We start from the raw sequence: 20,000 nt of genomic DNA, 5'->3' as shown, positions 1-20,000 counted from the left end.
AGATTATTAAAAATAAGTGAACTAAACATTGGGAATTTTATTATCTTTAATATTGGTCTGTTACTGTTTCAATATGTTTTGTGAAATATGTCACAGTGTGTTCTTAAATTGCAGTGTATATATATATATATATATATATATATATATATATATATATATATATATATGTATATATATATATATATATATATATATATATATATATATATATATATATATATGTATGTATATATATGTATGTACATATATATTTATTTATTTATTTATATGGATATGTATGTATATATGTATATATATATATATATATATATATATATATATATATATATATATATATATATATATATAATATATATATACATATACTATGTGTGTGAAAATCATTCTTATTCAAACACTCCTAGAATTTCATGTAGTGTATTTTTACAATTTTCAATTTACAACATTTGAACTTGTAAAACGTACACTTCATCCTTTCTAGATTTTCTATCCACCAAGATATAAAATATAAAATCTTCCTGTATCAATTTTCTATACATTTTCCAATTTCTAACTTGAATCTTAATGTTTTTTTTTTTTCAGTCTATAGTAAACATATATTTTCTGGATATCCATCACAAAAATTCGAATTATTTTTTTCTTTTTCTTGTCGATGAAAATATTATTTCGATAAACAAAGTTAATTTGCATAGGTTAACCAAACCTGCAATTCGTTTAGTGCATTCCAAACATCATCATTTTCAAAATTTCACCTAAATTGTCATAGTATTTTTTTTTCATCCGTGTCAATTCTTATTTTCAAAATTTGCATTAAATATTTTGAAATCTGTTTATGATCTCATATTTCTATTTCTATCTTTTTTTTAAATCATAGAAAAAAGACTATTTAGTCATGTTTTCCTTCTATTATCAACTAGAAATCAGTCATTATTCTTGTAAGACTTTGGAAAGATGAATCATTAATTTAAAAAAGAAAATCACAACAGTGAATCGATTCCTTCGTATTTTAATCATCTTAACCAGTGAAAAGTCATATAGGTATTTCTTATTTTAGTTAATGGTTCATATAGTTCGATCCAGTCTTCAAAATGCGGCATGAACAAATTAAATTCTTTAATTTTATATAGCCAATTTTATCCATTGAAAGTTCAAATATATTTAAACAGTGTAAATTTATTCCACCAGTCTTCTTTTCACTTTTCATATAGAAACACTATTCTATTATACTAGCTCTACTGTACGTAATAAATTGTATTATCTAAAACCTATTTCTCTAGCGAACTCTTCATGTGGTGCCAATCAATGACATTAATAGTTTGTCGTTAATTATTTTAGCGTATTCTTCTGTTGTAGGATTCGCACAAACTTCCACATTAGTTCAGTGCAAAAGTACCGATGTTAAAACACATTTTCTATCACTAAACTCATCACAGCAGATCGTTGCACTGTTTTACCTTCTTCTTCACCGGTATCCCTACATTAAGGGGTCGGTTGCCTTATGCGCTCTCTCCAACGCCTTCTATCGAAGGCGTCCTCTTCCTCCAAACCTCTTCTCTCCATATCATCCTTCACCTTTTCTTCTTTCCCACCGTTATCCCTACATTAAAGGATCGGTTGCCTTATGCACTCTCTCCAACGCCTTCTATCAAAGGCATCCTCTTCCACCAAACCTCTTCTCTCCATATCATCCTTCACCTTTTCTTCTTTCCCACCGTTATCCCTACATTAAAGGATCGGTTGCCTTATGCGCTCTCTCCAACGCCTTCTATCGAAGGCATCCTCTTCCACCAAACCTCTTCTCTCCATTTCATACTTCACCTTATCTCCCCATCCAATTCTCTCCCTCCCTCTCGATCTTTTTCCCTAACAGGTTCCCACCATCCATTCGCAACGCGTGCCCACACCATCTCAGTCGTGACACACTTATCCTCTCTTGTGATCTTTACTACCCTTGCCATTCTTCTTATTCGTTGCTCTGTTTTATGGGTTTTCCGAAATATTTCTTCAATCTAAGGTTCCTAGTAGTACACTCCAGGCGCTTATACTTACACCCTGGCTATTTATAGTTATCTATGCAAATTTTTATCTAGCTGTATCAGCAATTTTGCTACATACATCCCATTCTGGCAAAGACTATTCTTTTGTACTAGTCCCATTGCTATTTCCATGACAGTCAAGTACAGCACAATAACTTTAAATACTAACACTGAAAAGAAAGTACGCTCAAGTGTTTAACTTTTTACTCACATACGGCACAACCGTTTAAATCATTACCTCAGATACGTTAATTTTTGTCTTGCATAGTACAGTAACTTATACCGGTAAGTCTGATACGCACGCTTTAGTCTTGCACAGTCATACAATTCATACAACTACTTGTTTTAACCAGACTAGCATCTTTTATTTGAACTTGTTCAATTCAATTGCACTATATTGTACTATAGATTAACAATGTCCAGAACCCTGATACTTTCATTTTAGCCTAGCAAATGTCAAAAGTTTGTACCAGTACCTAGGTCACTCTTCAGACCAACACCTCTTAAATAATTTTTACCAATAACTTAGATATTCTTTAGCTATAAAGAGTCCATCAATTATATTTCACTTAAAAAGCTTAATAGCAATTTTACCTCTACTGATTACACTGTAGCTTAGCCAGATTCAACAATTTTAGTCCAACAAGCCCATCAGTTATAACTATAATCAATTCTTTTTAGTGAGGCAGATTTGCACCGACTCGCAGGGGTGCCCTTTTAGCTTGGAAATGTTTCCTGATCGCTGATTGGTTGGAAAAGATAATTCTCACCAATCAGATAGCAGGAAACTTTTCCGAGCTAAAAGGGCACCGCTGCGAGTCAGTACAAAGGCGCCTCGTTAAAAAAAAATTAAGTATACCTTACTGCATGCTTCTGCCTACCAAAAATCCTTCACATTACTTATCACCCTTGCTAATCCCACTACTACCTGGCTATACTATGCAAAATATATCAGTACACACTACTTACACTTACCCTAGAGTGTATACTACTAATCTCGGTAACACACTTGGAAAATATATGCGTTGATTCGTAGCTCTCTAATTTCACGTATTATTTTATCTTGTTATAAAAAACCAACTGTTCTTGTTAGCATTCTTACTATAATCCTATTAATTTCACCATTTTTTGCAGTCCTAGTGAACATACACAGCTTTCACCGCAAAATATGACTGATTATTTTCTTTGAAATAATTTTCTAAAGTATTTCAGGCACTATATTTTCTACCAATGTCTTTACTACTTTTTGCTGTTAGTCACTTATCCGTATAGATATTGCTATTCGATTGGCTGTAATTCACTTGTTCATACTAGCAAGTTTTGGTGTACTGAAGGTAATTCACTGATCCATACTAATATTTTCAAAGTTAATCTAATTAGTCCATACTGCTAAATAATTAGCAAGGTAAATTAAAAGATTTAATTGTATTTTGTTTTTTTCTAAATGTACTTTCTCAACTATTCAAGTCAGTTCATTTGTTCTTATTAATGATTCATTTGTTAAGCTTCAACTCTTCGTTCCACATATATGTTTCAAGGGATCCCTTCAAAGATTGCCTCTGTATTGAGTCAATTCATTAGTTAATACAATTTATACAGTACAGCTTCTTGTATTTCTCTTTCTAGAGTCCATATTTTTTTTTATTAAATTTAGAATTTCTGTTTGATTGTGCGTTTTATCAATATAAGATTCAAAATATTATTTCACTAAAAACAAACCACAAGATATTTCGTTGTTTCTAAATCATTTTCCATCATTCATATCATTACACTAATTCTAACTACATGCACCAAACGTTTTAATGCCTTAGTCTATATCAGCCATTTATACTAGAGTTGTATTATCCTATTATTCAAAAAACAAATCACAGCAATACCATAGCTTACTCTAATAGTCAAAATCACACATGCCTGTGAGCTACTTTGCTAGTGCATATAATTCCATCATCAATTTCACTTGTTCTCTAATACCTATCCTACATTCTTCAGGCCAAGATGATACAGAAGATATCTTTACTACTCAACAATGAGAAATAACCTCAATTTAATCCTTCTTATTGGAATCCTGTATAGATCTATTTACTATCTAACTAACGCCGAGGCAGAGATTCCGGGCGAAATAAGCTCCGCCCCCTTATGATGTCATAGCGAATCATGGTGTCTCCTGCGTTAACAGTGGTCACAACAGATTCCCTTAAAGTTAGTATAGTTTGAAATGTGTAAGGGGATGTATTGTGACCAGTGCTAACATGAGAGACAACGTGATTGGCTGTGATGTCAACAGGGGGAGCTTATTTTGCCTGGAATTTTTGCGGCGACTATAGTGTATGTTGCTGCAACTTGCAATTATGCATGAAAATAGTAACAAGAAGACTCAACTTGGGTCTATCAGCTATGCAAATATATCAAGAACAGCCTCTCGCCCACAAATACAATTTTGTTATCTGTCTTCAACAACTAATTTCTACAGGTTAAGTAAACTAATTGGTTTACGCAAATACAACTGTTAATAGCAACAATATTTTTCTTTTACCTAATAAATCATGTTGGTTGCATCGTGAGGGTTATAAGATGTTTTGACTTAAATACTTCCTCTAGAGTCACATCTTCCTAGAAAATGAAATTGATGAGGGTCAAAATTCGGGATTGTTTTGGAGAGGAGAAAGAGAGAGATCCTTCATACATAAGAGAAGGGGTCTATGGAGTCTAATCAAATACGCTCTGGCACTTAGAATTTATATATATGAGTCTTAAGACTTACTCATCTCAGTGTACTGAAAGCCACGGCACTTGAGAAATTAACTGTGAATAGAAAATTGTTAATGTATGTAGTATGTACATATCACTGTCTAATGTGTGGTACAAATATGGCAAGATTATCTTACATATTTTTTTATCTTTTACAATGGAAGAACCTTGAATGTTTTAGCATCTAATGAAATTTTAGTAATTTACAATTGACTACATTTTTATCTAGGTGCCCTGAGAATTGACCTTATCTTTAGCAATGGGAACTTTATCTTTAACTGCTGACCTTTCAGCCCAATCAAATATCCCGATTTTACCTACTTTATATATGAATCCTATCGGTGAACCTAAGCTTTAATCTTATGTAGGGGATTTGGGTTGGGGAGGTGGGGAATATCCTTTTTTTTTTTATCATTATTCTTGGATGGAGGGGTAAAGGTTACATAAAGGTTGCTTGAGCATGACCTCACTTTAGCATCACTTTCCAATTCCAGTGATGATAAAATGGGTCAAATCTCTGTTGGTATACTGGAGGAAGGGCAGGTCACTGGGAACAGGGTTCAGACACAATAAGCGGAAGCAAACTATCACCATGAAACTTACTCAGCACTCTCACCTTCATCCCTCCCAAGGAAGAAGGACGCGGAAGAACCTTCAGATGGAGCGCGATGATCTAGATGGTGGTAATGGCGCTCCTGTTGAAGGGATCCGCCAACAATACCTCCTCCTCCACCTCCTCCTCCTCCTCCTCCGCCCCCTCCTCCTCCAACAGTGTGGTGGCGATGCTGAGGCTGAGGCAATGGAGGTTGTTGAAGGTAGCCACTATCACCGCTGCTAGAACTATAACTGAAAGATTTTCTGTATCCTTCATTCTTAAAATCCGTCGGAAGGTCGTGGTTTCGGAAGTTACCGTAATGGAGTACGTTGACAGAGGATGCATCGTGCCCTGCGGTACGCCCTTGAGATTGCTCAATGCTGTAGTGAGAAGATCGATAGGCAGCTTCCCCTCTTTCCTCTTGCCCACTGCTAAAGCCCGGATGGCTGAAGGGTCTCGCTATTGAGTGATGACTACTACTAACAGGACTTGGGGACCTAGAGGCAGAGGGAAGGGCCAAGAGAGAATCTAAGACGTCTTCTAAGGTTGTACTATCAGTTAACTGGTCATGTGAAGAATGATCAAGAGTGTCTTCTCCCATAAATTGATTTGAAAATGTTCCCTCAATATTAACTTTCCCCATAAAACTATCATTATTGGTGTTTTCACTTCTATCATAATTTGACTGAGTCTGGACATCACCATATTGTATAGGCATATAAACATCTCTCTGCTCAGTCTGAGAGTTTCTAATCGGCACATCACTAGGCCTCTGAACCCCAGTGTCCTGTGATTGGGGCTCATAGGCAAAGGCATTGCTTGGACTATTTGTATAAGTGTCTAGATTAGTAGCATTTTGATAAAGCATTGGTGCTGCTGTTTCGAGTTCACTACTAGATTGAGAAATAGGATTCACTACATGAGAGGCCGTTGAAACCGGTATGGGAGTTGCTGGGTCATCTTCAAACACTGCAGGCGGTCGAACAGTTGCGTATTCGTCTACTTCACCGCTCCCAGGAGAAGCTTGCATATCATCTCGACTGCTCCCAGGTCTGCTGCTGCTGCTTCTGCTGCTGCTCCCGACACTCCCTCTGCTGCTGCAGCCACCACTGCTCCTGCTGCTAAGGACACTATTTCTGCTGGTAAGGCTGTCAATGTTACGACTGCTAAGTCCACTGTTGACTGTATCGGCTGTGCTTTGACGGCTCCCCACTGTGCTCCTATCAACTGTGCTTTGAGCACTGTCGGATAGGCTGTGCCTGCTGCCAGCTCTGCTGCTATCTCCTAAGCTGCTGTCGACGATAACCGCTGTGCTGTCATTGGTACTAGCAGCAGTACTATCTCTGCTGCTCTCACCCCTGATGCTACTGCATGCACTGCTGAGGCTGTTGACCAGGCTTACCAACTCTGAAAGAGGTAAACATCATTAGAAATTTCCATTGGAAATTAGAAATTATAATTGCATCACGGATTAATTTGTTAGATGCCATGCTAACAGAGTAATCAGGGTATTCTTCTGACATCAGTGTTAGACTCATGCACTGAAGCAAACATTACAAGCTACAGTCAAAATCCATATCGTCCGAAAAGAGGTATTCAATCTCCTCTGGGAGATGATACTAAAAGAACTCAGTTGCGAAAACTATTCATATTTTCTAGGTTGTTGAATAGAACAATAAGGATTACAAAATTGTTTTAGTCGCAGGGACATCTTACAAAACTCCAGTAGCATTAAACGACACACTACAACGAAGAAAATTATAGGAATTTAACACCACAGAAGAAAAACACCTAAAGACTGCTAATATAATCAGAGGGTTAGGGAGAAGATGGATAAAGTCTGAATGATGAAACCGATGGAAGATCACAACACTCCTGAAGATTAGTAATTCTCCTGATGAATATGCGGCTGGTTAAATCTGTCCCTTGATACAGCTGCAAAGGAGCATTCCAAGAGAAGAATAGTGGTGGAGTTTACGATGCACACACTATTCTTCAACTACTTTGAAAAACATGAGGTAAAAAAGAAACCAAGAGTGGCAAGTCCTTGCCATTATTCTACTTACTGATGTTGCCTGGCCAAGTGGATACTCTTTTGGTGCCTGGTGCAACTAAGATTGTTTTTTTTTTTTTTTTTTTTTTTCTTTCTTTTTTTTTTGTTAAGGCAATTTTCTTTTCTGTTTGTAACAGAATGTAAGACAAGAGCACAAGGTAACTAAGCGGATATTCCTATGAAACTTATAATTTTTTTTTTCTTCTTTTTTTTTTTTTTAATTGACTTTCTGGAAGTCATCAACACAAGCTCAAAGCTTAGATTGTTATCTTTGAATGTATTAAAAAGAATTATTTGAGACTTTTAAAAAAACAGTCAAAATAGAATATATTTAAAACGATATTTTTTAAAGATTTTGACGAAAGGCATTACCTTAAACTTGAAATGCAGTCAAAATGGAGTATATTTGAAACGACATTTTTCAAGATTTTGGCAAATCAAGTTGAATTTTCATGCCATGCGCTTCTCTATGGTCTTGCAATATTGAAAAAAATTGCAAATATAGGTATTAGTATGTCATAATGATATTCGTAATTTGCGTCATGACTTTGGAACGACCTGAAGCCTTTTTAACAATGAGATAATTTACGATTAAAAAGTTAAAACAATAGATTCTCTAGATTTAATAATACTTATTAGTGTTAGTTAAAGGAATCACACACAAAAAAAGCTTATATACAAAAGAATATTAATAGTTAACATTTTCATTCGGGAATTATGCAAATGTCAAACTTATCAGTCGTCATCAGAAAAAAAATGATTCCATCATGCTTTAAAAAATCTTGCTTTTTTTTTTTTTTTTTTTTTTTTTATTCTTGAAACCATCATTCTGATAGACACATATTTGGGGAAAAAAAGGCCACCCAACCTTTATTTTCTAAAGGGGAAATTCTCTTGAATATAAAGCAATGTTGTTTGAGAGTGTGTCTGTGTAATAAGTCCGTAAGAACCTCCATATCAGAAGTAGGAAATGCACGTAAATGGTGTTATTTCGTTCAAGTAGATATGCATTTTGATGGGAAGAGAATTGCTCAGAGATCGGTGGTATAAATAGGTAACCACTTCACAAAGAATATATGTGTATGAATAAGAGTTTTGTAGGATACGAATGAGTGTTCATTCATACACGCTTACACATACATGCAATATATATGTATATTTGTGTAATACATTATATATATATATATATATATATGTATATATATATATATTTATATATATATATATATATATATATAATATATATATGTATATGTAGTAGAGCCTTTCAAACACGGACCTGTTTATAACGGATTAGGATATAACAGACCAAATGCAGATAACCAGTCATGTCTGGAGGGCATTGTAAAGGTCACTATAATAGAAGAATTATTTTTTTTTCTACATGGATGTAATAAAGAGTATAATTTTATATCAATGAAATTAACCTTTTTTACTATGCAACCTCATCTAAAAATGTAAACACGGCTAATTTTTTCGTCAGCTGATTTCAAGCTACCACTACTGAAACGATGTGCACATATATAGAAAAATTATATTCTTCATATATATATATATATATATATCTATATATATATATATCTATATATATATATATATCTATATATATATATATATATATAAAGATGACGGTATTTCAGTTTTTTTACTTACTGTATCCTTAAAGATTCAAAATTAAATTAAATCTATTCTTTATCATGTTTTTCCTATGTATTACGCACAAAATGAAAACCATAGTTTTATTTGCAATCACGACGAACGAACTCATTTACACATCCCATTGCTAACTGATCACACCAATGGCTCTTAGTAAGTTGCATAAGAGTAGTGGTAGTCTATGAGATATAGGTATTTATGCAATGTTTATTGTAATGCTTTTTTAATAATATTGGAAATTAGACGTGTATATGTAATTTCTAAACGTATTTTAAACAGCTTATAATAAATACTGCAGGAATACCAATATCTCATACACTATCACAGTTTTCAGATAGTTTACTAAAAGCTATTTGTATCATTAGTTATTGAATAGATTTATAAATGCGTTCGTTTGTTTGCTCGTTCATTGTGAATGTTAATGAAATGTAAACAAAACAATGGATATCGTATACAGAAAGACATGATATGGAATCAGCTATAGTTTGTTTATTTTTAATTTCTAAAGATACAGTAAAACAACATTTGTTGTCTTGGGTAGCGCTATAGCCTCTGTACCATGATCTTGCATTGTCATGGATTAGAATTCTCTTGATTGAGGCTACGCTTCTTCTTCTTCTTCTTCTTTATATGCATCTTTTCCTACTTCTATGTGGGGTCGATGTTTCTGGCATGCGTTCTCCATATACCTCTATCCCACACTTCATCACCGGTTAATCCCTTTGATCGAAGGTCATCCTTGATACAGTCCATCCATCTTCGCTTTGGTCTCCCTCTCCTTCTCGTTCCCTGTAAGTCCATTTCCATCACTCTCCTCCCAATATACTGTTCATCTCTTCTCATGACATGATCATACCACCTCAGTCTACTTTCTTGGATCTTGTCTGATAGTTCTCAGGTATACTATTCTCTCATCATTGTTATGACAGATCTATTTTAATGCTGTTATTGATATTCGTGAGATATTTCATATTGTTATTCATGACTTCCTATAGCCTATATACTTTATTAATTTCCTATTTTTCCTTTCCTCACAGGGTTATTTTTCCTTTTTAGCCATTGTCTTTTACTACAGATAGGCTATGAGATAAATTCATTCAAATTTACTATGAAATATAAGATATTAAATAAAACTTTTTTACTATTTTGTTTGATTTTAATTGTTAGGAAAGAAATAGTAGTTCCCAGATTACCCGCTAGTGTTTTTTTCGGTGCTATAATCAGTTTGTTTTGATTCTGTCCATCCTCGCAATTAACTTTGTTATCGTGAGTTTCATTTAATTTTCTTTAATTATATCATCCAGGGGTGAAAAACGAGAGCGTATTCATCTCAAGTGCTTGTTTTGACGTTACCTCAGGCTTTGGGCGTATATAGTAGTTCTATATACAATTTGATGTGATTTGGCTTGATTTTGTACAACGGGAAACATATATTCAATATAACGGAATATCTGCGATAACGGGCAACCCTTCCTCATTAATCCGTTATTGTGTGGTTTTGCTGTATGTATATATATATATATATATATGTATATACAGTATATATGTATAAATATATATATATATGTATATATATACATACGTACATACATACATATGTACATACATATATGCATACACATGTGTGTGTACATTTGCATACATACAACAGAGAGAGAGAGAGAGAGAGAGAGAGAGAGAGAGAGAGGTAAATAAACATAGAGGAGAAATGAATAGTATATTAGTCAAATAAGAAAGTCGCCCGTGAGTTGAGCATTAAGTGATTACTCTGCGAATAGTAGCTTACAAAAATAATGAAACCTCAACTTTGTATCTATATATTCCACCGTGTTTAACTTTCCACGACCATCACTACCTTAAGGTGTGTTCGATCACGTGGCGAGCGAGGCGGGTGCCATCTACTCAACACCTAAAAACATCCGTAATTTTAATTGGAAATTCTCCGTAAAAATATACAGTACTCAGCCGTATTTCAGAAAAATACAGGCGACCGTAATTTTTACCCTACTTTGTTATTATGTTTTACGGGTTAGTGACCGTAATATCATTCCTGTACGCCAATATATCCGTTTTTAAAACGGTAAATGCCTGGCAACATTTATTCCAGGATTTTTACCGTTTTATTACGGGAAATTTTTAACACTGACGACTGTAAAGTTGCATAGAGCTCTCTCTCTCTCTCTCTCTCTCTCTCTCTCTCTCTCTCTCTCATACGGTAACCTAAGAGGGGCTATATCCCCTCGGTAGGTAAGTAGTAAAGGATATGGTTCCTAGGTTAGGTTAGGTGGGGAACCTGAGAATAGTTGAGTTAAACAATTTAAAAAAAGAGATGAAAAGAATAAAGTCTATGGAATCGCTGGGACATTTGGTTCGAGACCTTAGTGTGAAGTCTTTTATTGTTGGACAAACGATCGGGGTATCTTTTGTCGGAAGGGAACTTTAAGCGAGTTGTTTTCCTCTAAACCTTTGTAATAGAATTGTTTTTGAGAGAGAGAGAGAGAGAGAGAGAGAGAGAGAGAGAGAGAGAGAGTGTCCCACATAATGTAAGGCAGTCGCAATGTATGTATGTAGAGAGTGAAAGAGAGAGAGTCCCACATTAGGTAGGGCAATCATAATGTATGGAAAGAGAGAGAGAAAGAGACAGAGAGAGACAGAGACAGAGAGTCCCACATATGGTAAGGTAGGGCAATTATAATGTATACTGTATGTAGAGAGAGAGAGAGAGAGAGAGAGAGAGAGAGAGACCCACATATGGTAAGGTAGGGCAATTATAATGTATGTACTGTATGTAGAGAGAGAGAGAGAGAGAGAGAGAGAGAGAGAGACCCACATATGGTAAGGTAGGGCAATTATAATGTATGTACTGTATGTATAGAGAGAGAGAGAGAGAGGAGAGAGAGAGAGAGAGACAGACAGACAGACAGAGACAGAGACAGAGAGTCCCACATATGGTAAGGTAGGGCAATTATAATGTATACTGTATGTAGAGAGAGAGAGAGAGAGAGAGAGAGAGAGAGAGAGAGTCCCACATAGGGTAAGGTAGGGCAATTATAATGTATGTACTGTATGTAGAGAGAGAGAGAGAGAGAGAGAGACAGAGAGTCCCACATATGGTAAGGAAGGGCAATTATAATGTATGTACTGTATGTAGAGAGAGAGAGAGAGAGAGGAGAGAGAGAGAGACAGACAGACAGACAGACAGAGACAGAGAGTCCCACATTTGGTAAGGAAGGGCAATTATAATGTATGTACTGTATGTAGAGAGAGAGAGAGAGAGAGAGAGAGAGAGAAAGAGAGAGTCTCACATAGGGTAAGGTAGGGCAATCATAATGTATGTACTGTATGTATAGAGAGAGAGAGAGAGAGAGAGAGAGAGAGAGAGAGAGATAGAGAGAGAGACAGAGTACTACTGCTTGTAACTATTCTTCGGAAATAGGAGAAATTGACATAACTGTTATTAACCGGTAGCAGTCAGTGGAAAGCTCTCTCTCTCTCTCTCTCTCTCTCTCTCTCTCTCTCTCTCTGTATATATATATATATATATATTTATATATATATATATATATATATATCTTAATTTAGAATAAACTAAATTTTTGCGTTATCTAATTATAAGTAATTTTTTCCCAGCTGCTTATATGAGTCTTAAAAGGGGAGTCTATAAGAGATAATTTATCTGTCATTTTCAATAAATAAATAATTTAGTCAATTTCAGAGTCATGGTAAGGTGAAGCACTGGTTCTGGGGTTGCATAAAGTAAACCATACGCTAATTATGTTTTCCTATTCCTTTAGAGTCAAACAAATGTGAACAATTGAATGGTTTACCTTGAAAAGACTAACATTTCTCCTAGTAGCATAATAGAAAACGAGTGTATATTAAAACAGCACGGAGACTTTAGTATTCCAGATTCTCTCTCTCTCTCTCTCTCTCTCTCTCTCTCTCTCTCTCTCTCAAATTAACTAATTTCAACATGTTAGCTGCTTTGCCATAGAGCCTCAGTATATCCTACAGTGCATTGCTTTAATTTCTATGTTATATATGTATTTTCAAGTGAGGTTAATTTTAAATAGTATTTTACTATGGCACTTACATATCCTTGAATTTCTCAGCGTAGAACGCGATCCACTACCATAAAATAGCTACCAGCTAGTTATTTCCCTTTATAAATTAACTGCCGTAAATTTAAATTTAAATGAATAGGCCTGTGTCAATAATTTCTTAAGAGAAATCTAAACCAAGCACTACCTTTGTTAAAAAAAAGTTTTAAAACCACTTGACCGCGAGTTTTGAAACGGAAATTCAGCCTTTTTTTTTAATCATTTATAATTTACTACCGATTTTTTTTTCTTTTAAGAGAATGTACGGTTGGACACAGGAATTCCTGGCACTCCACGCTTTGATGAGTAGCACCTTGTCACGCCGTTACTGCATGGCGAGTAACCAAACAATGTAGGGGGTGGGGGATGGCAGAGGTGGTGGGCGGGACTACACAAAGGAACCCACAGCACAGTTAGGGTATGACAGTGTGGGTGCACATCTTCAGAGCCTGGTGTGCCAATAATTCCTGTGTCCAACTGTACAATCGTTTGTGGTTATCGCTACTTTTATAATCCAGGCACAACAAATACATAATCAGCATTCTCTGCAGCTGTAACAGCTGCAGCATTTCAGAAAAAGTTGTTACAGTTATCCCTCTCCTTTCTGCAGTAGATGTGTCGATATTGGGCTCCGGATAAGAAGTGGGGAAGAGGAAAATCAGATTTTTCATGCAGTAGTGAAGATATGGGAAGCAAATTGTGATAACATGTCTTCTTGGTATGTTTTAGTAAGGCGTGGGGAAAGGTCTAGAATTCTGTTACCTTAGGGTTGAGGTAGCCTGTGAAGAGCATCCCTTCTTGGAAATCTGTAGAACAGGAGTTCGAGACACGCTCAAGCTCGATAGTTCCTAGTAGTGTCTCAGCATCCTAAGGATCAAAGTTTGCAGAAGTCTATAGGTCTACCTGTTAAATCATCAGCAGCCATTGCCTGACCCTCCCTAGTCATTGCTTGGGTGGAGAGGGGTCATGGGTGCTGATCATATGTTTATACGGTCAGTCACTAGGACATTTCTGGTCCCTTGCATCTGCCATTCATGAGCGACTTTTAGACCTTTAAAACTTTGAAAGCAATTTCCCACATTTTTCACTGGCTTATTCATTCATACATCATTTTGTCTAATGTCAAGATATAAAACCTTGACCTCTAATAGTAATGATTTAGGAATATCTTTTACACACGTGCCACTTTTCATGTGTGTGTATAATTACAAACACACACATGTATAGATATATATATATAACATATACACACACATATATATATATATTTATATATATATATATATATATATGTGCATGTGTCCCTCTCTGAATGCGGATACCGTAATGTGGTTAAAAGGCTTTTGTGTATTGTTATGATCAGCAAAGCTGTACTAGTCAGGGACACCTATTCTAGGTTTGTTTGCTGTGAGTGATCAGATTAAAGTCTCCCACCATCACCAATCTGCACTGTCCAGCGTTATGAAAAATGGCCAAACTTTAGATGCGAATAAAGACGGCTGCATTTGTTATTGTTGTATATATGTATATATGCATATGTATGCGTATGTGGTATAACCATGTACACACGTGTGCCGTATATGTTAGTGTTTATGCATAGGTCATATCCCGGCTATCAGTTGGCGTTTGCATGTATTCATGAATGTAGCATTAAAAAAGGGAAGAAGAAATGCCAGTATTATAATATCATGTCTATTAATAGCAGCTTATAAACATTCTATGAAAGACGATGGAATAATCACCTTAAAGATATATATGGGGGAACTTACATTAGTAAGGAGGCAAAGGGGAAACATATGGGAAACTTGCACTAGAAGAGGAGGGAAATGGAAAGGGAACAAGATCAAATTAAATAAAAGAAATAAAACTTAAATCGTTGGACGCAATATACCAAAGACGAGGACGGTAAGAAAGTGAAATTTCTCTTTGCCGGTATGTAAGTAAGAGGAACAAACGCACACACATACTAAAAAAGAAAAGAATTAGGTATTCCGAGGATGTTTTTGGAAGATCTTGAGGCCTGGTGGATGACATGTAAATATGTAAAGGTTGGATGGCCTTTTCTTTGACTTACCACATCCGTTTTGAGACGATAAATGGGTTTTTTACTCTCTGCGTTTCCCCACTACATCTTCACCACTGATATTTTTTCTTAGTGCGTGCTAGAAAAACAAAGGAGAACTGTAATTAAAAAAAATTATCATTCGGGAAATGAAAAACAACAACACAGGAGTCAAATCTGGCTGCCCTGACTATAAGCAGTCGATCAGGGACGTATCTAGTGAACATATTTAATTGTAAACATCAACAGAATATGAACGGTGAGGGTCACTTCACACGAGCGGATTTATGCTGCGCGGTTTTGTCCCGCGCGGATTTGAAATCAACGAAGAGCCTCTTCACGCGCTGCCCGCTCGGAAGAATTTCCGTGCGGTAGTGATTTACTCGACTTGCAGCGAATGTTTTTAGGTTGAACAAGATGATATAAGTCTCTTTTTATAGTTTGAAGATGAATGATCATTGTAATGTTCTTACTGCTATTAGAATATCTAATTTTAATTGTTCATTACTTTTCTTGTACTCTATTTGTTTCCTTAATTCATTTCCTCACTGGGTTATTTTTCCGTTGGAACCCTTAAGGGTATAACACCCTGCTTTTACATTAAGGCTTAGCTAGTAATAATATAAATAAGAACTTCCAAGCGGCAGCGGTTTATTTTCCGCTCGGAGAAAAATCCGCTCGTGTGAAGCGAGCCGAAAAGACGATAATTATACGATGAATGTGTAATGCATGCAATCAACACAACGAATGATTCATTTCATAAGACTCCATTGCTCTTAAGACTATAAAATATATATGTGTGTCTTTTCATGCCAGGCCATGATATGTTTCATGCATGAAAACTTATTCTGGTTTTATTAAATTTTCATATGAATAACAATATCCAAAATCATTGTATGATATTGAAAACTTCAATTTAACTTCAGATATTTTGTTAGAATTTTGAAAATAGGGTTCCTGAAAAGAAGATATTTCTTAATTTTTAAATGTTCATGAATTTGCAAAATTATGGGGTTGACAATTTTATATTTCCCCGTTGGGAGAAATTCTTGTCGTTGGTATGTTGATAATTTTAGGGTAGTGTGTATATATTATATATATATATATATATATACTGTATATATATATATATATGTATATATATATAAAATATATATATATATATATATATATTTATGTATGTATATATATATATATATATATACATATATATATATACATATATATATATATATATAATATATATATATATATATACATATTTCGACAGGATTTGTTTTCCCAAAATAGTACCAACTTAATACACCTTTCCTTGCGAATATCTAAACATCAAATATAATGTAAAACATATATCAATCAGATTAAAAAAAAAAGGATCAGAATAAATTTCTCACCATCTGTAAAACAAATGAACACCAATTAGATAAAGACATCAGCAGAATCAAAAATAGAAATGATTACCTGTATTTAATACTGTCCTTGTTCTTCTTGTTCAAGTGACTGTAGATCTTACATGCTTACCTTGATGTTCTGCTACATGAAGAACATTTTGGGACTCCACTTCAGGTAGAGGGATTTTCAAGGATTGAATTCAATCTATAATTGCCCTGCCTTTTTTTTTTTTGGGGGGGGGGGGGGGTTAATTTTAGCAATAAATTAATGCCTTAGAATGATCTACATACTGGTTTAATCTGTAAAATTTTGCGATTTTGGGAAGAGCAATTTTCAAGGATTGAATTCAATCTATAATTGCCATGCTTTTTTTTTTTTTGTGGGGGGGGGGGGTTAATTGTAGCAATAAATGGATGCCTTAGAATGATCTACATACTGGTTTAATCTGTAAAATTTTGCGATTTTAGGAAAGAGCAATTTTCAAGGATTGAATTCAATCTTTAATTGCCATGCCTTTTGGGGGGGGGGGGGGCTAAGTTTAGCAATAAATGAATGCCTTAGAATGATCTACATGCTGGTTTAATCTGTAAAATTTTGCGATTATGGGAAGAGCAATTTTCAAGGATTGAATTCAATCTATAATTGCCCTACTCTTTTTGGTTAATTATAGCAATAAACGAATGCCTTAGAACAATCTACATGCTGGTTAAATCTGTAATATTTTGCAATTTGGATTTACAGTACTAGCAACATGCATTTTGGTTTCACACATTGAAAAGAACATTTAGAAATTTTGATTAAAAAACGGTAAAGATCCTGGAATAAATATTACAAGGTATTTACCGTTTTAAAAGCGGATATATTGATAACAGTACGGTAAAAATTACGATTTCCGATTAAAATTAAGTTTTTTTTTTTTTTTTTTTTTTTTTTTAACAGAGAACACGTCTCATACATTGCTATCCTAATCTCTATATGTTTCATTATGTCAATTTGTTATTAAGTAATTCATTGAAACGTAAGATTGAAAAAACAAATGGTTCCCCAAGAAATCGTATAAAGCAAATACTTTTCAAAATCAGATCACTTTAACTAAATAGAAATTCACATATTACTACTATCTTGTTGAGAGATACGATGGAAGATTATGGTTGCATTGTTCCTTCCGCCAAAGAAGTTGGAAGGAGGGTATGTTTTCGCCCGTTTTTTTTTTTTCTTTTTCAGTTTCCTGGCCACAATTTTAATCGTAGAATGAGGAAAATTGTAGGATTAACTGTTATGTATAAACCAGGAAATTATTAAATTTTGGAAGGTCTAGGTCATAGGTCAAGGCAAGCAATATGTCCAATTCACGTAATCAGCCATAAGTTTGGACATCGTTGTCACAGAGACTTCAAAATTGGTTCATATATGAGGGTATGAAAATCCCCGCCAAGTAATACTTGTTAATGTCAAAGGCCAAGGTCAAGGTCGAGAAATAAGCTGCCGCGGCGGTGGTCTGCGCTCTACTGGGTGCCCCTCTAGTTATTCATATTATATATTTAATCATTATAACTTATTATTAAATGTGTCATATACTATTATCTTAAAGACCTATATCGCTCGGTAAGTCCGTTAAATCGTTGTTGTGGCCTATATGGTAACGTCCTTGACTGATTATCACCAGACTGGGGGTCGAGTCCCGCACAAAGCTCATTAGTTCCTTTGGTCGTTGTTACCTCACCATCTTTGTGAGCCAAGGAAGGGGTGTTTGAGGGATCCTGTAGGTCTATCTGCCTAGTCATCAGCAGCCATTGCCTGGCCCTCCCTGGTCTTAGCTTGGATGGAGAAGGCGCTTGGGTGCTGATCATATACCTTTAGGGCATTGTCTTGCTTGCAGGAACAGTGTCACTGGCTCTTGCCTCTGCCATTCATGAGCGGCCTTTAAACTGCCACGCAAGTTTCTCGCTTTTATCATTTTTTTCTCAAGAATTTCGACATCTTCATATTTTAAGGGTAGAAGAGACTCTTTAGCTATGGTAAGCAGCTTTTCTAGGAGAAGGACAATCCAAAATCAAACCATTGTTCTCTAGTCTTGGGTAGTGCCATGGCCTTTGTACCATGGTCTTCCACTCTCTTGGGTTAGAGTTCTCCTGCTTAAGGGTACACTTGAGCACACTATTCTATCTAATTTCTTTTCTTTTTGTTTTATTAAAGTTTTTTATAGTTTATATAGAAAATATTTTTTTAATGTTGTTATGGTTCTTAAAATATTTTATTTTTCCTTGTTTCCTTTACTCACTGGGCTATTTTCCCTGTTGAGGCCCCTTGGCTTATAGCTCCATGTTTTCCCAATTAGGGTTGCAGCTTGGCAAGTAATAATAATAGTAATAATTTTTCCAAGAAGCGTTTTACTTCCATTCTTTTAGATATCTGCATTCTTCTAAACATCTTCATTTTTTCTAAACCTCCTCTTTATTATATATTTCTCCTCTGTTTACCAACCTTTCTCGCCATAATGTATTGTTATGTCCTTGCAAATCTTATCATCTGCCTATTGTTTGTTGTTTAAATGTTTACATACATGCAAATAATTATAAATGCGAACACGCACATAAACACAACTATAAAACTGGGTTTATATATGCATTTGTCTGGGAATATTACTGGTGTCTTATTACGCTACGGCTTTCTCCTCTCTCTCTCTCTCTCTCTCTCTCTCTCTCTCTCTCTCTCGACTTGTCCAAATAAACTAACTGTGATGAGCATCAGGTGTGCTAAACTGTGGATGATATATATTTTCATTATCATTCCATATCAGGATCTTTCATCTTACGATTTTTGCAGCATTTTTCGTTATCTTTGATTGGGTTCTTAATTGTCAATATTATTATTAAAAAACAATACACAAAAACTAAACATTTAAATGAACCAAGTAAAGAGAAATACATTTCAAGGAAGATTTCACAACAAAAACGCCTGTTTATGAAATGAGAAAAAAATGCAAAAGATATACTAATGACGTCATCAGCCCCTGACGTCATTGCATTACGATGACGTCATAATCAGAGCCTCGTCTAGCACTGGCTAAAAATGCAGTGTTAGTCGTGTCCATTACTGTGAGTTATGGCAATTGCAATATGGCGTCTGGGTCTTCTTATTGTCAGCGGGGTCTTCTTACTTATTTGTCTGTGCATTTGATGTTGTTCTTGTTCTTTTGTGCATAAACAGATGGTAATAATTGAGTATAATGAGTTTACTCATGTTTGTCTTTCTGGTGTGTATAGAGAGAGAGAGAGAGAGAGAGAGAGAGAGAGAATGGCAAAATGTTTTAATCATATCAGTTTTCGCCAATGCTTGAAAGCGAGAGAGAGAGAGA

The 20,000-nt window shown here is 35.1% G+C and overlaps 1 protein-coding gene across 4 annotated transcripts in view; it reads right to left on the bottom strand.

The window, feature by feature from the left end:
• The window catches only part of LOC137618225 (serine-rich adhesin for platelets), a 223,632-nt gene that overhangs the window by 10,453 nt on the left and 193,179 nt on the right, over nucleotides 1-20,000 (bottom strand). Inside the window, exons 6-7 of one of the 4 annotated variants that reach the window (XR_011039756.1) lie at nucleotides 5,388-6,786; nucleotides 4,570-4,646 (exon numbers count right to left, since the gene is read on the bottom strand). Coding sequence is in view for 3 of the 4 variants with exons in the window: in XM_068348354.1 (XP_068204455.1) it covers nucleotides 4,618-4,646; nucleotides 5,401-6,786 (1,415 nt within the window). In the remaining variant the exon portion in view is untranslated. The remainder of the gene's footprint in view (nucleotides 1-4,569; nucleotides 4,647-5,387; nucleotides 6,787-20,000) is intronic. The other 3 variants (XM_068348354.1, XM_068348353.1, XM_068348355.1) reach the window with 3 other exon arrangements.

The sequence above is a fragment of the Palaemon carinicauda genome, chromosome 24, assembly GCF_036898095.1.
Source record: "Palaemon carinicauda isolate YSFRI2023 chromosome 24, ASM3689809v2, whole genome shotgun sequence".
Lineage (NCBI taxonomy): Eukaryota > Metazoa > Arthropoda > Malacostraca > Decapoda > Palaemonidae > Palaemon > Palaemon carinicauda.
Note: the sequence above shows the minus strand (reverse complement) of the source record. Positions and strands in the feature narration are given on the sequence as shown.